General features: G+C 55.5%; 1 protein-coding gene and 1 long non-coding RNA gene across 3 annotated transcripts in view; one reads left to right on the top strand and one right to left on the bottom strand.

Moving 5' to 3' along the window:
- The window catches only part of LOC147091094 (polyamine-transporting ATPase 13A3-like), a 36,210-nt gene extending 35,257 nt beyond the window's left edge, over nucleotides 1-953 (top strand). For both annotated transcript variants that reach the window (XM_085977554.1, XM_085977553.1), the window contains exon 12: nucleotides 748-953. In XM_085977554.1, the coding sequence (XP_085833680.1) occupies nucleotides 748-909 (162 nt within the window). In that variant the 3' untranslated portion in view covers nucleotides 910-953. The remainder of the gene's footprint in view (nucleotides 1-747) is intronic.
- A 2,515-nt stretch (nucleotides 954-3,468) lies between these two features.
- Nucleotides 3,469-19,121, bottom strand: LOC147091093 (uncharacterized). The gene is made up of 4 exons (XR_015075371.1): nucleotides 18,990-19,121; nucleotides 7,909-7,974; nucleotides 6,662-6,751; nucleotides 3,469-3,883 (listed from the first exon to the last, which is right to left on the bottom strand). It is a non-coding gene; the product is annotated as an uncharacterized LOC147091093 (long non-coding RNA).
- Nucleotides 19,122-20,381: the final 1,260 nt, after the last annotated feature.

The raw sequence follows: 20,381 nt of genomic DNA, 5'->3' as shown, positions 1-20,381 counted from the left end.
TCCGAGATACTGGCGAGCAGTGGGCTCCATGGAGCCAGTACCTCAGCTTAGAGTTGGCGCCTTCAGGAGAGATGGGGATGAATTGGAAAATGAACATATTACATAGAAACGTAGAAGATAGGAGCAGGAGTCGGCCATTCGGCCCCTCGAGCCTGCTCCGCCATTTAATGCGATCATGGCTGATCATCCAAACTCAGTACCCTGTCCCTGCCTTCTCCACATATCCCTTGATCCCTTTAGCCTTAAGAAATATATCCAACTCCTTCTTGAATATATTTAATGAATTGGCCTCAACTGCCTTCTGTGGTAGAGAATTCCACAGGTTCACCACTCTCTGGGTGAAGAAATTCCTCATCTCTGTCCTAAATGGCTTACCCCTTATCCTTAGACTGTGACCCCTGGTTCAGGACTCCCTGACCATCGGGAACATCCTTCCTGCATCTAGTCTAGTCCTGTTAGAATTTTATAAGTTTGAATGAGATCCCCTCTCCTTCTTCTAAACTCCAGCGAGTATAAGCCCAATCGACCCAATCTCTCTCCTCATACGTCATTCCTGCCATCCCAGGTATCAGTCTGGTGAATCTTCGCTGCACTCCCTCCATGGCAAGAATATCCTTCCTCAGATAAGGCGACCAAAACTGCACACAATACTCAAGGTGTGGTCTCACCAAGGCCCTGTATTGTGGTAAGAGATACAAAGTATAGACTCAGGGCATGTCACCGCTAAGAATGGTTTCTGTTTTGCAGGAGGTGCTGACCAACAATCATCGCCTGTGGAACTGGCTGAGCCGTATGAATTGTCCCTCTGCCTCCTTGGTGAAACACAAGAAACTGCACCAAGAGCTGCAGGACGACCCCTCCTGGCCCCCAGACACCACGCCCGCGTCACACAAGGGCGCTGTACAGTAACGCAAGCTCAGATAGCATATTTATCATTAAACGGTTGTACAGAATCCCGCTGGGTGTACGCTCATTTCAGCTCGGCTGGCGGACGGGATCAATGTTCTCCTAACTCCTCGTTTGAATGTCACAGTTTGCAAGCGCACGGCGACATAATGTGTGTATGTGTGTGTGTGGAAATGGCTCTCGGTGTACCGAGGGAGTGCCGCACTGTCGGAGGGGCAGTACCGAGGGAGTGCCGCACTGTCGGAGGGGCAGTACTGAGGGAGCGCCGCACTGTCGGAGGGGCGGTACTGAGGGAGCGCCGCACTGTCGGAGGGCCAGTACCGAGGGAGTGCCGCACTGTCGGAGGGGCAGTACTGAGGGAGCGCCGCACTGTCGGAGGGGCGGTACTGAGGGAGCGCCGCACTGTCGGAGGGGCAGTACTGAGGGAGCGCCGCACTGTCGGAGGGGCAGTGCTGAGGGAGCGCCGCACTGTCGGAGGGGCACTACTGAGGGAGTGCCGCACTGTCGGAGGGGCCGTACTGAGGGAGCGCCGCACTGTCTGAGGGGCAGTACTGAGGGAGCGCCGCACTGTCAGAGGGGCAGTACTGAGGGAGCGCCGCACTGTCGGAGGGACAGTACTGAGGGAGTGCCGCACTGTCGGAGGGGCACTACTGAGAGAGCGCCGCACTGTCGGAGGGACAGTACTGAGGGAGTGCCGCACTGTCGGAGGGGCCGTACTGAGGGAGCGCCGCACTGTCTGAGGGGCAGTACTGAGGGAGCGCCGCACTGTCGGAGGGGCAGTACCGAGGGAGCGCCGCACTGTCGGAGGGGCAGTACTGAGGGAGTGCCACACTGTCGGAGGGACAGTACTGAGGGAGCGCCGCACTGTCGGAGGGGCAGTACTGAGGGAGCGCTGCACTGTCAGAGGGGCAGTACTGAGGGGGTGCTGCACTGTCGGAGGGGCAGTACTGAGGGAGCGCCGCACTGTCGGAGGGGCAGTACTGAGGGAGCGCCGCGCTGTCGGAGGGGCAGTACTGAGGGAGTGCTGCACTGTCGGAGGGGCAGTACTGAGAGAGCGCTGCACTGTCAGAGGGGCCGTCTTGACGATGAGACGTAAAACAAGGCCCCGTCTGCTCTCAGGTAGATGTAAAAGATCCCACGGACATTATTTTGAAGAAGAGCAGGGGAATTTCTCCTCGGTGTCCTGGGGCCAATATTTATCCCTCAATCTACATCACTAAAACAGATGATCTGGTCATTATCACATTGCTGTTTGTGGGAGCTTGTTGTGCGCAAATTGGCTGCCGTGTTTCCCACATTACAACAGTGACTACACTTCACAAAGTACTTGATTGGCTGTAAAGTGCTTTGGGGCGTCCTGAGGTGGTGAAGGGCGCTACAGAAATGCAAGTCTTTCTTTCCACGGTTTCTCAACTGTCCTCTCAAGCTCCAAGTCCCCCGTCCTAAACATTCTTCCTTCTCCCCGTGTTGAAGTCAAGGCTCCTCGCCTCCTGCTCGGCCTCACTCTTTCCGAGGACCTCAGCCTGCGGAGCCCCTCGCCTCCTTCACCCTTCCCTACCTCCTACGATCCATAGGCTTTGAAAAGCCGGTCTCTCTGTCACCTTAGCGTCACCTCCCGATTTACCTCGTTTCCTATTCCTCTTTCCGTCCCGCGCTCTGGGCCTTTGTCCTTCGCCTGGGGGGGAGGGGGAAGAAACAATCCCAGACAAACGGAAGCACACACCAGTGTCCGAAGCAAAGTGCTTTATTGTCACTCTGTTACAGGTTTGGCAGAAAGGAAGCAATATCTCACCACTGGCCAGCTGTGCAATGTGTCTCGTGTTTGTATACTGTGTGCAGGGTGTCACGGTGATATCGTCACATCACTCTCCGTGTCTGGTGCTACCAACTTATTACTCATTTTATTTACACAGTGGGACAGAGGGTTCCAGTAGCTGGGTATGCAGTGTGCCCCAGACTGATTGGATCAAAGTCTTCTCTATCTGCAGGCTGCAAAGGTCCAAAGAGAAGCAGGTTTCAGCTCCATTTGGAATTAATGGTAGGGTCGCTCAAATAATATGGGAAATGGAAAAATGCAACAGTGCAGAGGGAGCTTTACTCTGTATCTGACCCGTGCTGTACCTGCCCTGGGAGTGTTTGATGGGACAGTGTAGAGGGAGCTTTACTCTGTATCTAACCCGTGCTGTACCTGCCCTGGGAGTGTTTGATTGGACAGTGTAGAGGGAGCTTTACTCTGTATCTAACCCGTGCTGTACCTGCCCTGGGAGTGTTTGATGGGACAGTGTAGAGGGAGCTTTACTCTGTATCTAACCCGTGCTGTACCTGCCCTGGGAGTGTTTGATGGGACAGTGTAGAGGGAGCTTTACTCTGTATCTAACCCGTGCTGTACCTGCCCTGGGAGTGTTTGATGGGGCAGTGTAGAGGGAGCTTTACTCTGTATCTAACCAGTGCTGTACCTGCCCTGGGAGTGTTTGATGGGACAGTGTAGAGGGAGCTTTACTCTGTATCTAACCCGTGCTGTACCTGCCCTGGGAGTGTTTGATGGGACAGTGTAGAGGGAGCTTTACTCTGTATCTAACCCGTGCTGTACCTGCCCTGGGAGTGTTTGATGGGACAGTGTAGAGGGAGCTTTACTCTGTATCTAACCAGTGCTGTACCTGCCCTGGGAGTGTTTGATGGGAGGTTCTCAATACTATTTCAATCAATAAGGAGAAAGTGCAGTGTGGCCTCTGCTGTGATGCTAAGATGCGACTCGGAGAGGGAATGCGAAAGCTGGAAGAAGATGCTGCTGGTGAGGGGACCGAGGTCACATGGTCAGGCGGAGACTGCACAGGACAATCCCGCCCTTAAAGCAAACTGCAGCAGCGAGGAGCGATTCATCGGTGCTTCAATCATTATCATCCCGCAGTATCGAGTCTTTCTCAGCTCAGTATGCTCCCCATAGAGTATGGGCACCTCATGAGCTGGTACCTCCTTCCTGTCAATTAGAGTTCAAAATGTTACAATCACTACAGTTCTCTACTGTTACTTAAATTCTTCATTTTTATTGTGTGTACAGTGTCAGCTGTGGCTCACTGGGTCGCGCACTCTCGCCTCAAATCAGGAGGTTGTGGGTTCAAGTGCCACTCCAGAGACTTCAGCACAAAAATCTGGGCAGACACTGCAGTGCAGTACTGAGGGAGCGCCGCACTGTCAGAGGGGCAGTACTGAGGGAGCGCCGCACTGTCGGAGGGGCAGTACTGAGGGAGCGCCGCACTGTCGGAGGGGCAGTACTGAGGGAGCGCCGCACTGTCGGAGGGGCAGCACTGAGGGAGCGCCGCACTGTCGGAGGGGCAGTACTGAGGGAGCGCCGCACTGTCGGAGGGGCAGTACTGAGGGAGCGCCGCACTGTCGGAGGGGCAGCACTGAGGGAGCGCCGCACTGTCGGAGGGGCAGTACTGAGGGAGCGCCGCACTGTCGGAGGGGCAGTACTGAGGGAGCGCCGCACTGTCGGAGGGGCAGTACTGAGGGAGCGTCGCACTGTCGGAGGGGCAGTACTGAGGGAGCGCCGCACTGTCGGAGGGGCAGTACTGAGGGAGCGCCGCACTGTCGGAGGGGCAGTACTGAGGGAGCGCCGCACTGTCGGAGGGGCAGTACTGAGGGAGCGCCGCACTGTCGGAGGGGCAGTACTGAGGGAGTGCCGCACTGTCGGAGGGCCAGTACTGAGGGAGCGCCGCACTGTCGGAGGGGCAGTACTGAGGGAGCGCCGCACTGTCGGAGGGGCAGTACTGAGGGAGCGCCGCACTGTCGGAGGGGCAGTACTGAGGGAGCGCCGCACTGTCGGAGGGGCAGTACTGAGGGAGCGTCGCACTGTCGGAGGGGCAGTACTGAGGGAGCTCCGCACTGTCGGAGGGACAGTACTGAGGGAGCTCCGCACTGTCGGAGGGGCAGTACTGAGGGAGCTCCGCACTGTCGGAGGGGCAGTACTGAGGGAGCGCCGCACTGTCGGAGGGGCAGTACTGAGGGAGCGCCGCACTGTCGGAGATGCCGTCTTTTGGATGAGACGTTAAACCGAAGCCCCATCTGCTCTCAGGTGGACGTAAAAGATCCCACGGCCACTATTTTGAAGAAGAGCAGGGGAGTTCTCCCTGGTGTCCTGGGGCCAATATTTATCCCTCAACCAACATCACTAAAAACAGATGATCTGGTCATTATCTCATTGCTGTTTGTGGGAGCTTGCTGTGCGCAAATTGTCTGCTGCGTTTCCTACATTACAACAGTGACCACACTTCAAAAAGTACTTCATTGGCTGTAAAGCGCTTTGGGACGTCTGGTGGTCGTGAAAGGCGCTGGAGAAATGCAAGTCTTTTATTTGGGTAATTGTCTTTTTTTTACATCATGGAATGATGCAGCACAGGAGGAGGCCATTCGGCCCATCGTGCCTGTGCCGGCTCTTTGAACGAGCTCTCCAATTAGTCGCACTCCCCGGCTCTTTCCCCCTAGCCCTGCTAATGTTTCCCCTGCAAGTATTTATCCAATTCAGCGGCAGTGTTTCTTTGTGACCGATGTTAAACCGAGGCCCCGTCTGCCTGTTCCACTGGCTGAGGTGGGTGTTCAGGATCCCACGCCACTATTTGAAGAGGCACGGTGAGTTCTCATTCTTTGTGGGATCTTGCTGTGCGCAATTGGCGGCTGTATTTGGGAATGAAACAACAGTGGCTGCACTGGCTCAGTCGCACCGAGTGTTTCCGCCCCGGAGCACCTGGCAGGAATTGACCAGGAGTCCGCTCACCCAGCCTGTAGAATCGTGGGGGTCGAAGCCGTGAAGAATGGGCCGCTGGGTATTGCAGCAGCAGAACCTGCTGGAGACTGTGTCCAGGCCCGTTACTGCACATCTTCCCAGTCATTCAGTCTGACCCAGTGACCCGCTCACTCCTCACACATTTCACCGCACACTTTCCGGGATTTACCCATTCCCATGGACCGGTGCTCGGAACAGGGTCGGGGCTCGTTCTCTCTCAGGGGCCATGGTCTCTCTCTCTCTCTCTCTCTGTCTCTCTCTCTCTCTCTGTCTCTCTCTCTCTGTCTCTCTCTCTCTCTCTGTCTATCTCTCTGTCTGTCTATCTCTCTCTCTCTCTCTCTCTGTCTCTCTCTCTGTCTGTCTCTATCTCTCTCTGTCTCTCTGTCTCGTTCTTGCTGTCTCTCTGTCTCACTATCTGTCTGTCTTTATCTCTCTCTGTCTCTGTCTGTCTCTCTCTCTGTGTCTCGTTCTCGCTCTCTCTCTGTCTCTCACTCTGTCTATCTCTTTATCTCTCTGTGTGTATGTTTGTCTCTCTGTCTCTTTCTACTGTATCTCCCTCTGTCTATCTCTCTCTCGTTCTCTCAGTCTCCCTCTCAGTCTCTCTGTCTATCTTTCTGTCTCTATCTCTCTAGCTCTCTCGTTCTCTCAGTCTCTCTCGCTCTGTCTCTCGCTCTGTCTCTCGCTCTGTCTCTCGCTCTGTCTCTCTCTCTCTGTCTCTCTCTCTCTGTCTCTCTCTCTCTCTGTCTCTCTCTCTCTGTCTCTCTCTCTCTCGTTCTCTCAATCTCTCGTTCTCTCAGTCTGTCTCTCGTTCTCTCAGTCTGTCTCTGTCTCTCGTTCTCTCAGTCTGTCTCTCTCTGTCTCTCGTTCTCTCTGTCTGTCTCTCTCTCTCAGTCTTTCTCTTGTCCTCTCTCACAGGCTAGGGGTTGTTTGCTCTCTCTCATTCTCACTCGCTCGAAGCCAATCGCCACTTCGTACCTTTCTTTCTGCAAATACATTTCTTGGTTTTCGGTCTGGTGATTGCTCGAACTGTTTCTCTGTTGCATCTCACCTTACCATTGGGCAGTCCTGTAAAACAGAAAGAGAGTGTGAGGCAATGCAGGACCCAGTCCCCGCCCCATTCCCCGGGGCATGTTTGAAGTGCAGTTCGCAGATCTCCGTCTCTCCAAAGCGGTTCAGGTTGAAAGGAAGCTCGTTTCGTTCTGCGTGTGCCCCAGGCACCAAGCTCCTACATCAAGGGTCAGGGTGGCAATGTACCGACACACAGACGGCATAGAAAAATAGGAGCAGGAGTCAGTCCTTCGAGCCTGCCCCGCCATTCAATGTGATCATGGCTGATCCTCTATCTCAATACCATATTCCCGCTCTCTCCCCATACCTCTTGATGCCTTTTGTATCTAGAAATCTATCGATCTCCTTCTTAAATATATTCAGTGACTTGGCCTCCACAGCCTTCTGTGGTAGAAAATTCCACAGGTTCACCACCCTCTGAGTGAAGAAATTTCTCCTCATCTCAGTCCTAAATGTCCTACCCCGTATCCTGAGACTGTGACCCCCTCGTTCTCGACCACCCAGCCAGGGGAAACATCCTCCCTGCATCCAGTCTGTCTAGCCCTGTCAGAATTTTATACGTTTCAGTGAGATCCCCTCTCATTCTTCTAAACTCTAGTGAATACAGGCCTAGTCGACCCAATCTCTCCTCATACGACAGTCCTGCCATCCCAGGAACCAGTCTGGTGAACCTTTGTTGCACTCCCTCTATGGCAAGTATATCCTTCCTTAGGTAAGGAGACCAGAACTGCACACAGTACTCCAGGTGTGGTCTCACCAAGGCAGACGTTCCAGACCCGGGCAGGGAGTCCCAGGACTATCGAGTGCGGAACTGAATGGACAGCGGGACCACCTCGCGACTTACACTGTGCCCTTGTGCTCGGGCCAACCTTTACCCACAGCAGCTCTCGTTTCTGTTCCTGTCTATTTTAATTTTCCGATCCCCCCCACCCCCCCCCCCACCACATGCTTTCCAGGAGGGGTCACTTGGCGATCAGCAGCTGATTTTCTCCCACCACCCCTCCCAATCCCAGGAGTAATCCTCGCCCCCCAGCTGTTGCACCAGCTAAGTCGCTAGCCTGCTCCGTGTAGCTCAGAGTCCCTCCGCCTCGCCCACCCCCTCAACACTTACTGCGATCGGTTACTGGGTGCGAGCCAGTGGGAGGAATACTCACTCCTGCAGTCACAGATGGTCTCTGCCTTTTGCAATCCTGTAACTTGTGCAGCCAACCTGGAACTCCCTGCAACAGAGAATGCACCAAACATTCATCAGCTGTGAACAGAAACAGGAAATGTTAGGAACTGTAACAGCATCGGCGGAGAGAGAGAGACAGAGGCAGAGTGAGTGAGAGAGACAGAGTGAGAAAGTGAGAGAGAGAGAGACAGAGTGAGAGAGAGAGAGAGACAGAGAGAGAGAGGCAGAGAGTGAGAGAGGCAGAGAGTGAGTGAGACAGAGTGAGAGTGAGACAGAGAGTGAGAGAAAGGCAGAGAGAGAGAAAGCAGAGTGTGTGAGAGAAACGGTTAATGTTTCAGCTGCAGCCCTTCATTCTCCTTCTCCTTCCCCCTCCTCTCCTGAAGGTGCTGACTCCTCTGGGCTCCGGTTCCACAGCAGCCTCTGGCCCCTCGCCCACTGGAGATTCTTCACATCTGAGACAACAGCAGCTTTTTCCTGACAACCAATGCTGACGATGGCCTTCACCCAAAATCCACACGCACGCTGTCCAGTGAGGTCGCTGGACAGTGATCAGGAGCAGGAGCGTGTGGAGACGGTCGTGTAGGGGTGATGCTGCTGGATTAGTACGCCAGTCGACCTGGACTTCCGCGATCGCAAATTCAAATCTCATCACAGTAGTTTGAGAATTTGTATTTGGTTTAAAAATAAAAATCTATTTAATAAAAAGCTGGTCCCAATGAAACTGTCAGATTGTCGTAAAACCCCAACTGGTTCACTGGCGTTTAGGAGAATGAGAGGTGATCTTATTGAAACATAAGATACTGAGGGGGCTCGACAGGGTAGATGCAGAGAGGATGTTTCCCCTCGTGGGGAAATCTAGAACTCGGGGGCACAGTCTCAGAATAAAGGGTCGCCCTTTTAGAACTGAGATGAGGAGGAATTTCTTCTCTCAGAGGGTCGTAAATCTGTGGAATTCTCTGCCCCAGAGAGCTGTGGAGGCTGGGTCATTAAATACATTTAAGGTGGAGATAGACAGATTTTTGCAAGATAAGGGAGTGAAGGGTTATGAGGAGCAGGTGGGGAAGTGGCTTTGAGCCCAAGATCAGCCGTGATCTTATTGAATGGCGGAACAGGCTCGAGGGGCCAAGGGGCGGAGCAGGCTCGAGGGGCGGAGGGGCGGAGCAGGCTCGAGGGGCGGAGCAGGCTCGAGGGGCCGAGGGGCGGAGCAGGCTCGAGGGGCCGAGGGGCGGAGCAGGCTCGAGGGGCTGAGGGGCGGAGCAGGCTCGAGGGGCCGAGGGGCGGAGCAGGCCCGAGGGGCGGAGCAGGCTCGAGGGGCGGAGCAGGCTCGAGGGGCGGAGGGGCGGAGCAGGCTCGAGGGGCGGAGCAGGCTCGAGGGGCCGAGGGGCGGAGCAGGCTCGAGGGGCGGAGGGGCGGAGCAGGCTCGAGGGGCAGAGCAGGCTCAAGGGGCCGAGGGGCGGAGCAGGCTCGAGGGGCCGAGGGGCGGAGCAGGCTCGAGGGGCCGAGGGGCGGAGCAGGCTCGAGGGGCGGAGCAGGCTCAAGGGGCCGAGGGGCGGAGCAGGCTCGAGGGGCGGAGCAGGCTCAAGGGGCCGAGGGGCGGAGCAGGCTCGAGGGGCCGAGGGGCGGAGCAGGTTCGAGGGGCGGAGCAGGCTCGAGGGGCGGAGCAGGCTCGAGGGGCCGAGGGGCAGAGCAGGCTCGAGGGGCGGAGCAGGCTCGAGGGGCCGAGGGGCAGAGCAGGCTCGAGGGGCGGAGCAGGCTCGAGGGGCGGAGCAGGCTCGAGGGGCCGAGGGGCGGAGCAGGCTCGAGGGGCGGAGCAGGCTCGAGGGGCCGTGTGGCGGAGCGGGGCCGAGGGGCGGAGCGGGCTCGAGGGGCCTATTCCTGCTCCTATTTATTATGTTCCTTCAGGGAAGGAAACCTTCCCCCTCTGGCCCGACACGTGACTCCAGTCCCACACTGACACGGTTGACTCTTAACTGCCCGCTGAAGTGGCTTCAACTTTATCAAAACAGCTACCCAGCGGTTCAAGAGGGCGGCCAACCACCCTCTCACCCACTGGGGACGAGCAGTAAATGCTGGGCTTCCCAGCGACGCCCACATCCCCAGCATGAATAAAAACCAAGGAACCACGGTTGACTGTTCCCCTCCCGATCCCAGTCGCAGTGGGGCACCCCTGCCCCCCGCCCCCGCCCCCGCCCCCGCCCCCGCTGAGATCAGCTGACTACAGACAGGGGATCAGACTGTGGGACCCTGCAGTCTCCCCTAAACCCCATCTAGTAACCCAGCGAGGCACAGAGCCGGAGGCCGGGGACGCCCCCAACGTTCTTTTCAATTTATGAATGGTTTGCACAAGCATCCTGTCCAGAACCACCCCGGGGTTGGTGTTACGAGACCGAGTCCAGGCCGTCGCTACCTCCCCCACACCCCGCCCCGCACCCCCAACAGGTCCTGCTGGTCTGAGCAAGGCACACGGAGTAAACAGGTTGAATCTGAGTGTCGGTCATTTCAAGGTTTGGATCCAGTGCAACGCTCATTGTACAGAATTTCACAACAACTTGCATTTACACAGCGCCTTTAACACAGTAAAACATCCCAAGGCGCTGCACAGGAGCATTTTCAGTCAAAATTTGACACTGATCCACATAAGTAGATATTAGGGCAGGTGACCAAAAGCTTGGTCAAAGAGGTCGGTTTTAAGGAGCGTCTTAAAGGCGGAGAGAGAGGCGGAGAGGTTTAGGGAGGGAATTCCAGAGCTCGGGGCCCAGGCAGCTGAAGGCACGGCCGCCAATGGTGGAGCGATGGAAATCGGGGGGATGGACAAGAGGCCAGAATTGGAGGAGCGCAGAGATCTCGGAGGGTTGTGGGGCTGGAGGAGGTTACAGAGATAGGGAGGGTTGTAGGGCTGGAGGAGGTTACAGAGATAGGGAGGGTTGTAGGGCTGGAGGAGGTTACAGAGATAGGGAGGGTTGTAGGGCTGGAGGAGGTTACAGAGATAGGGAGGGTTGTAGGGCTGGAGGAGGTGACAGAGATAGGGAGGGTTGTAGGGCTGGAGGAGGTTACAGAGACAGAGAGGGTTGTAGGGGCTGGAGGAGGTTACAGAGATAGGGAGGGTTGTGGGGCTGGAGGAGGTTACAGAGATAGGGAGTGGTGTAGGGGCTGGAGGAGGTTACAGAGATAGAGAGGGTTGTAGGGGCTGGAGGAGGTGACAGAGATAGGGAGGGTTGTAGGGCTGGAGGAGGTTACAGAGACAGAGAGGGTTGTAGGGGCTGGAGGAGGTTACAGAGATAGGGAGGGTTGTGGGGCTGGAGGAGGTTACAGAGATAGGGAGGGGTGTAGGGGCTGGAGGAGGTTACAGAGATAGGGAGGGGTGTAGGGGCTGGAGGAGGTTACAGAGATAGGGAGGGTTGTAGGGGCTGGAGGAGTTTACAGAGATAGGGAGGGTTGTAGGGGCTGGAGGAGGTTACAGAGATAGGGAGGGATGTAGGGCTGGAGGAGGTTACAGAGATAGGGGGGGTTGTAGGGCTGGAGGGAGTTACAGAGATAGGGAGGGTTGTAGGGCTGGAGGAGGTTACAGAGATAGGGAGGGTTGTAGGGCTGGAGGAGGTTACAGAGATAGGGAGGGTTGTGGGGGTTGGAGGAGGTTACAGAGATAGGGAGGGGTGTAGGGGCTGGAGGAGGTTACAGAGATAGAGAGGGTTGTAGGGGCTGGAGGAGTTTACAGAGATAGGGAGGGTTGTAGGGGCTGGAGGAGGTTACAGAGATAGGGAGGGATGTAGGGCTGGAGGAGGTTACAGAGATAGGGGGGGCTGTAGGGCTGGAGGGGGTTACAGAGATAGGGAGGGTTGTAGGGCTGGAGGAGGTTACAGAGATAGGGAGGGTTGTGGGGGTTGGAGGAGGTTACAGAGATAGGGAGGGTTGTAGGGGCTGGAGGAGGTTACAGAGATAGGGAGGGTTGTAGGGGGCTGGAGGAGGTTACAGAGGTAGGAAGGGTTGTAGGGGCTGGAGGAGGTTACAGAGATAGGGAGGGTTGTAGGGGCTGGAGGAGGTTACAGAGATAGGGAGGGGTGTAGGGCTGGAGGGGGTTACAGAGATAGGGAGGGTTGTAGGGCTGGAGCAGGTTACAGAGATAGGGAGGGGTGTAGGGGCTGGAGGAGGTTACAGAGACAGGGAGGGTTGTAGGGGCTGCAGGAGGTTACAGAGATAGGGAGGGTTGTAGGGGCTGGAGGAGATTACAGAGATAGGGAGGGGTGTAGGGGCTGGAGGAGGTTACAGAGATAGGGAGGGGTGTAGGGGCTGGAGGAGGTTACAGAGACAGGGAGGGTTGTAAGGCTGGAGGAGGTTACAGAGATAGTGAGCGGTGTCGGGGCTGGAGGAGGTTACAGAGATAGGGAGGGTTGTAGGGCTGGAGGAGGTTACAGAGATAGGGAGGGGTGTAGGGGCTGGAGGAGGTTACAGAGATAGAGAGGGTTGTAGGGCTGGAGGAGGTTACAGAGATAGGGAGGGTTGTAGGGGCTGGAGGAGGTTACAGAGATAGGGAGGGTTGTAGGGGATGGAGGAGGTTACAGAGATAGGGAGGGGTGTAGGGGCTGGAGGAGGTTACAGAGATAGGGAGGGTTGTAGGGGCTGGAGGAGGTTACAGAGATAGGGAGGGATGTAGGGCTGGAGGAGGTTACAGAGATAGGGGGGGTTGTAGGGCTGGAGGGGGTTACAGAGATAGGGAGGGTTGTAGGGCTGGAGGAGGTTACAGAGATAGGGAGGGTTGTAGGGGGCTGGAGGAGGTTACAGAGATAGGGAGGGGTGTAGGGCTGGAGGAGGTTACACAGATAGGGAGGGTTGTAGGGCTGGAGGGGGTTACAGAGATAGGGAGGGTTGTAGGGCTGGAGGAGGTTACAGAGATAGGGAGGGTTGTAGGGGGCTGGAGGAGGTTACAGAGATAGGGAGGGTTGTAGGGGCTGGAGGAGGTTACAGAGATAGGGAGGGGTGTAGGGCTGGAGGGAGTTACAGAGATAGGGAGGGTTGTAGGGCTGGAGGAGGTGACAGATAGGGAGGGTTGTAGGGCTGGAGGAGGTTACAGAGATAGGGAGGGTTGTAGGGGCTGGAGGAGGTTACAGAGATAGGGAGGGTTGTAGGGGCTGGAGGAGGTTACAGAGATAGGGAGGGTTGTAGGGGGCTGGAGGAGGTTACAGATATAGGGAGGGTTGTGGGGCTGGAGGAGGTTACAGAGATAGGGAGGGTTGTAGGGGCTGGAGGAGGTTACAGAGATAGGGAGGGGTGTAGGGCTGGAGGGGGTTACAGAGATAGGGAGGGTTGTAGGGGCTGCAGGAGGTTACAGAGATAGGGAGGGTTGTAGGGGCTGGAGGAGATTACAGAGATAGGGAGGGGTGTAGGGGCTGGAGGAGGTTACAGAGATAGGGAGGGTTGTAGTGGCTGGAGGAGGTTACAGAGATAGGGAGGGGTGTAGGGCTGGAGGGGGTTACAGAGATAGGGAGGGTTGTAGGGCTGGAGCAGGTTACAGAGATAGGGAGGGGTGTAGGGGCTGGAGGAGGTTACAGAGACAGGGAGGGTTGTAGGGGCTGCAGGAGGTTACAGAGATAGGGAGGGTTGTAGGGGCTGGAGGAGATTACAGAGATAGGGAGGGGTGTAGGGGCTGGAGGAGGTTACAGAGATAGGGAGGGGTGTAGGGGCTGGAGGAGGTTACAGAGATAGGGAGGGTTGTAGGGGCTGGAGGAGGTTACAGAGATAGGGAGGGTTGTAAGGCTGGAGGAGGTTACAGAGATAGTGAGGGGTGTCGGGGCTGGAGGAGGTTACAGAGATAGGGAGGGTTGTAGGGCTGGAGGAGGTTACAGAGATAGGGAGGGTTGTCGGGGGCTGGAGGAGGTTACAGAGATAGAGAGGGTTGTAGGGGCTGGAGGAGTTTACAGAGATAGGGAGGGTTGTAGGGCTGGAGGAGGTTACAGAGATAGAGAGGGTTGTAGGGCTGGAGGAGGTTACAGAGATAGGGAGGGTTGTAGGGGCTGGAGGAGGTTACAGAGATAGGGAGGGGTGTAGGGGCTGGAGGAGGTTACAGAGATAGGGAGGGTTGTAGGGGCTGGAGGAGGTTACAGAGATAGGGAGGGATGTATGGCTGGAGGAGGTTACAGAGATGGGGGGGTTGTAGGGCTGGAGGGGGTTACAGAGATAGGGAGGGTTGTAGGGCTGGAGGAGGTTACAGAGATAGGGAGGGTTGTAGGGGGCTGGAGGAGGTTACAGAGATAGGGAGGGGTGTAGGGCTGGAGGAGGTTACAGAGATAGGGAGGGTTGTAGGGCTGGAGGGGGTTACAGAGATAGGGAGGGTTGTAGGGCTGGAGGAGGTTACAGAGATAGGGAGGGTTGTAGGGGGCTGGAGGAGGTTACAGAGATAGGGAGGGTTGTTGGGCTGGAGGAGGTTACAGAGATAGGGAGGGGTGTAGGGCTGGAGGAGGTTACAGAGATAGGAAGGGTTGTAGGGGCTGGAGCAAGTTACAGAGATAGGGAGGGTTGTCGGGGCTGGAGGAGGTTACAGAGATAGGGAGGGGTGTAGGGCTGGAGGGAGTTACAGAGATAGGGAGGGATGTAGGGCTGGAGGAGGTTACAGAGATAGGGAGGGTTGTCGGGGGCTGGAGGAGGTTACAGAGATAGGGAGGGTTGTAGGGGCTGGAGGAGGTTACAGAGATAGGGAGGGTTGTAGGGGCTGGAGGAGGTTACAGAGATAGGGAGGGTTGTAGGGGGCTGGAGGAGGTTTCAGAGGTAGGAAGGGTTGTAGGGGCTGGAGGAGGTTACAGAGATAGGGAGGGTTGTAGGGGCTGGAGGAGGTTACAGAGATAGGGAGGGGTGTAGGGCTGGAGGGGGTTACAGAGATAGGGAGGGTTGTAGGGGCTGCAGGAGGTTACAGAGATAGGGAGGGTTGTAGGGGCTGGAGGAGATTACAGAGATAGGGAGGGGTGTAGGGGCTGGAGGAGGTTGCAGAGATAGGGAGGGGTGTAGGGGCTGGAGGAGGTTACAGAGACAGGGAGGGTTGTAAGGCTGGAGGAGGTTACAGAGATAGTGAGCGGTGTCGGGGCTGGAGGAGGTTACAGAGATAGGGAGGGTTGTAGGGCTGGAGGAGGTTACAGAGATAGGGAGGGGTGTAGGGGCTGGAGGAGGTTACAGAGATAGAGAGGGTTGTAGGGGCTGGAGGAGTTTACAGAGATAGGGAGGGTTGTTGTGCTGGAAGAGGTTACAGAGATAGGGAGGGTTGTAGGGCTGGAGGAGGTTACAGAGATAGGGAGGGTTGTAGGGGCTGGAGGAGGTTACAGAGATCGGGAGGGGTGTAGGGGCTGGAGGAGGTTACAGAGATAGGGAGGGTTGTAGGGGCTGGAGGAGGTTACAGAGATAGGGAGGGTTGTAGGGGCTGGAGGAGGTTACAGAGATAGGGAGGGTTGTAGGGGGCTGGAGGAGGTTACAGAGATAGGGAGGGTTGTAGGGGCTGGAGGAGGTTACAGAGATAGGGAGGGTTGTAGGGGCTGGAGGAGGTTACAGAGATAGGGAGGGTTGTAGGGGGCTGGAGGAGGTTACAGAGGTAGGAAGGGTTGTAGGGGCTGGAGGAGGTTACAGAGATAGGGAGGGTTGTAGGGGCTGGAGGAGGTTACAGAGATAGGGAGGGGTGTAGGGCTGGAGGGGGTTACAGAGATAGGGAGGGTTGTAGGGCTGGAGCAGGTTACAGAGATAGGGAGGGTTGTAGGGGCTGGAGGAGATTACAGAGATAGGGAGGGGTGTAGGGGCTGGAGGAGGTTACAGAGATAGGGAGGGGTGTAGGGGCTGGAGGAGGTTACAGAGACAGGGAGGGTTGTAAGGCTGGAGGAGGTTACAGAGATAGTGAGGGGTGTCGGGGCTGGAGGAGGTTACAGAGATAGGGAGGGTTGCAGGGGCTGCAGGAGGTTACAGAGATAGGGAGGGTTGTAAGGGCTGGAGGAGATTACAGAGATAGGGAGGGTTGTGGGGCTGGAGGAGGTTACAGAGATAGGGAGGGTTGTGGGGCTGGAGGAGGTTACAGAGATAGGGAGGGTTGTAGGGCTGGAGGAGGTTACAGAGATAGGGAGGGTTGTAGGGCTGGAGGAGGTTACAGAGATAGGGAGGGTTGTAGGGCTGGAGGAGGTTTCAGAGATAGGGAGGGTTGTAGGGACTGGAGGAGGTTACAGAGATAGGGAGGGTTGTGGGGCTGGAGGAGGTTACAGAGATAGGGAGGGTTGTAGGGCTGGAGGAGTTTACAGAGATAGGGAGGGTTGTGGGGCTGGAGGGGGTTACAGAGATAGGGAGGGTTGTAGGGCTGGAGGGGGTTACAGAGATAGGGAGGGTTTAGGGCTGGAGGAGGTTACAGAGATAGGGAGGGTTGTGGGGCTGGAGGGGGTTACAGAGATAGGGAGGGTTGTTGGGCTGGAGGGGGTTACAGAGATAGGGAGGGTTGTAGGGCTGGAGGAGGTTACAGAGATAGGGAGGGTTGTAGGGCTGGAGGAGGTTACAGAGATAGGGAGGGTTGTAGGGCTGGGGTAGGTTACAGAGATAGGGAGGGTTGTAGGGCTGGAGGAGGTTACAGAGATAGGGAGGGTTGTGGGGCTGGAGGGGGTTACAGAGGTAGGGAGGGTTGTAGGGCTGGAGGGGGTTACAGAGATAGGGAGGGTTGTAGGGCTGGAGGAGGTTACAGAGATAGGGAGGGTTGTGGGGCTGGAGGGGGTTACAGAGATGGGGAGGGTTGTAGGGCTGGAGGAGGTTACAGAGATAGGGAGGGTTGTAGGGCTGGAGGAGGTTACAGAGATAGGGAGGGTTGTAGGGCTGGGGGAGGTTACAGAGATAGGGAGGTTTGTAGGGCTGGAGGGGGTTACAGAGATAGGGAGGGTTGTAGGGCTGGAGGAGGTTACAGTGATAGGGAGGGTTGTGGGGCTGGAGGGGGTTACAGAGATAGGGAGGGTTGTAGGGCTGGAGGGGGTTACAGAGATAGGGAGGGTTGTAGGGCTGGAGGAGGTTACAGAGATAGGGAGGGTTGTAGGGCTGGAGGAGGTTACAGAGATAGGGAGGGTTGTAGGGCTGGGGGAGGTTACAGAGATAGGGAGGGTTGTAGGGCTGGAGGAGGTTACAGAGATAGGGAGGGTTGTAGGGCTGGAGGAGGTTACAGAGATAGGGAGGGTTGTAGGGCTGGAGGAGATTACAGAGATAGGGAGGGTTGTAGGGCTGGAGGAGATTACAGAGATAGGGAGGGTTGTAGGGCTGGAGGGGGTTACAGAGATAGGGAGGGTTGTAGGGCTGGAGGAGGTTACAGAGATAGGGAGGGTTGTAGGGCTGGGGGAGGTTACAGAGATAGGGAGGGTTGTAGGGCTGGAGGAGGTTACAGAGATAGGGAGGGTTGTAGGGGCTGGAGGAGGTTACAGAGATAGGGAGGGTTGTAGGGCTGGAGGAGGTTACAGAGATAGGGATGGTTGTCGGGCTGGAGGAGGTTACAGAGATAGGGAGGGTTGTAGGGCTGGAGGTGGTTACAGAGATAGGGAGGGTTGTAGGGCTGGAGGAGGTTACAGAGATAGGGAGGGTTGTAGGGCTGGAGGAGGTTACAGAGATAGGGATGGTTGTCGGGCTGGAGGAGGTTACAGAGATAGGGAGGGTTGTAGGGCTGGAGGTGGTTACAGAGATAGGGAGGGTTGTAGGGCTGGAGGAGGTTACAGAGATAGGGAGGGTTGTAGGGCTGGAGGAGGTTACAGAGATAGGAAGGGTTGTAGGGCTGGAGGAGGTTACAGAGATAGGGAGGGTTGTAGGGCTGGAGGGGGTTACAGAGATGGGGAGGGTTGTAGGGCTGGGGGAGGTTACAGAGATAGGGAGGGTTGTAGGGCTGGAGGAGGTTACAGAGATAGGGAGGGTTGTAGGGCTGGAGGGGGTTACAGAGATAGGGAGGGTTGTAGGGCTGGAGGAGGTTACAGAGATAGGGAGGGTTGTAGGGCTGGAGGAGGTTACAGAGATAGGGAGGGTTGTAGGGCTGGAGGAGGTTACAGAGATAGGGAGGGTTGTAGGGCTGGAGGTGGTTACAGAGATAGGGAGGGTTGTAGGGCTGGAGGAGGTTACAGAGATAGGGAGGGGGGCGAGGGCCGCGGAGGGATTTGAACCCAAGGGTGAGAATTTTAAAATCACACCAGTTAATCTCAACGGACCGTCTCTCGCTGGAATAACACCCAAAGCAGCCTCCCAGTCTGAGATCTGGTAGGGAGGAGGGTCTCTCCCGGGCAGACAGACACAGAGTTAAATCCCACTCACTCTCTGCGACTATTAAGCAGGAACCGCGGTAAGGTAGTGGCAAACCGCCTGGTGGAATAACTGCAGGCGCCACACGCCCACACTCTCCCGTTTCCCCGACTGTTGGGAGACGGCTCGGTGGGTGCCGGTCTCTCCGTCCGGTTCCTTTCCTCAACCGCCCATTCCCTAGCCGTGTGGGGCAGCCTGCTCAATGGCGTGATAGTGGGAATTCACAGTCCAGCCTGACCCTCTCTTCACCCCCACATGTCCACCTTCCGTGACTGGACAGTCAGCAGCAACGGGAATAGAAACATAGAAGATAGGAGCAGGAGTCGGCCATTCGGCCCCTCGAGCCTGCTCCGCCATTCAATAAGATCATGGCTGATCATCCAAATTCAGTACCCTGTCCCTGCTTTCTCCCCATATCCCTTGATCCCTTTAGCCTTAAGAAATATATCTAACTCCTTCTTGAATATATTTAATGAATTGGCCTCCACCGCCTTCTGTGGTAGAGAATTCCACAGGTTCACCACTCTCTGGGTGAAGAAATTCCTCCTCATCTCTGTCCTAAATGGCTTACCCCTTATCCTTAGACTGTGACCCCTGGTTCTGGACTCCCCCGCCATCGGGAACATCCTTCCTGCATCTAGTCTGACTAGTCCTGTTAGAATTTTATAAGTTTCAATGAGGTCCCCTCTCATGCTGCCGGAGTGTTCCCCCCTCCGTTGCCCTGGGGATGCCGTGCTGTAATTTTCTATGATTTACCGCCCCCATTCCCCGCTGAGACCCGCTTCCTACCTGCAGATTGCACCCAGGACGCAGCCAGGAGGAGCGCGGTGAGGAGCCCACAGAGGAGGACTTGATTCATGGCTGGGTCTGTTCAGTGACTGCAGCCAGACTGATGGTGTTCGAAAGCACAGCTTGTATATATAGAACAGTCAGCCCGACCCACCCCCCCTTCATCCACACAATGTGTAAACCTGCAATGCCAGGTGTTATTTCATCTGCCCCAGACATCTCCGCTAAACCTAGAGCGGAGGACAAGTGGCGTCAAAACTCCCACAACAGATCTGAATTTACTGAATGCACTCCTTGTCCCAGCACGCAGGGCTGATTTATTGCAACAGATAAGCTCAGAGATCATCTGACCCACACTCCAGCCTGCATAACACTGGATCAAAGTCGGCCCCCGACTGCCGAATGCTCAGGGTGAGCAGAATGTGAGAAAATAAAACGTGTTTATATCGGAAAGCTGTGCTGCCTGCCAAGTGCCAAGGAGGGGAAACTCCAGGGTTAACAGTACTGCCTCTAAGAGACAGACATTCCTAATCATTCCCCGACACAGCCCACACTCAATTTCAATTTTCAATTCAAATCGCTTTATTGGCATGACAAGTTACATCTTATGTTGCCAAAGCATCAAAAAACATTCATGTTTGTTCACAAAAATACAGATCTATCCATACAGTGTATAAACAGATATATCCCTGAGTGTATAAATATACTTTCATATAATTTATATATACTCTTTCTTATATTTAGTGGTTGTCCCTCTGTTTATGGCAAGCTGTAACATAGTGTGCCGCTAGTGTTACATAATTTCTCTCTTCCCCTAGTAGGTATGGGAGTTTTTGGTCGTCATTCAAATTTCTGAATTCCGGGCATATTTTTGTGAATTTTGGGGAGAAATTCTCCCTTATGCCCTGATATTTTCTACAAGCTGTGAGGAAGTGCATCTCTGTCTCCACCACTCCCTGACTGCAGTGAGAGCATATCCTGTCCTCTCTTGGTAGCCGGGTCTGTCTGTGTCTACCTTTTTCGATCGCCAGGCTATGTTCACTAAGTCACCGATATACCCCACACCCCTCACAGTAACACTGATCTATCTCAAACCCCTCACAGTAACACTGATCTATCTCAAACCCCTCACAGTAACACTGATCTATCTGAAACCCCTCACAGTAACACTGATCTATCTGAAACCCCTCACAGTAACACTGATCTATCTGAAACCCCTCACAGTAACACTGATCTATCTGAAACCCCTCACAGTAACACTGATCTATCTGAAACCCCTCACAGTAACACTGATCTATCTGAAACCCCTCACAGTAACACTGATCTATCTGAAACCCCTCACAGTAACACTGATCTATCTGAAACCCCTCACAGTAACACTGATCTATCTCA

Source organism: Somniosus microcephalus, unplaced genomic scaffold (assembly GCF_052327205.1).
Source record: "Somniosus microcephalus isolate GS21.2 unplaced genomic scaffold, FLI_Smic_1.0 unresolved_chr4, whole genome shotgun sequence".
In the NCBI taxonomy this organism is placed as follows: domain Eukaryota; kingdom Metazoa; phylum Chordata; class Chondrichthyes; order Squaliformes; family Somniosidae; genus Somniosus; species Somniosus microcephalus.
Note: the sequence above shows the minus strand (reverse complement) of the source record. Positions and strands in the feature narration are given on the sequence as shown.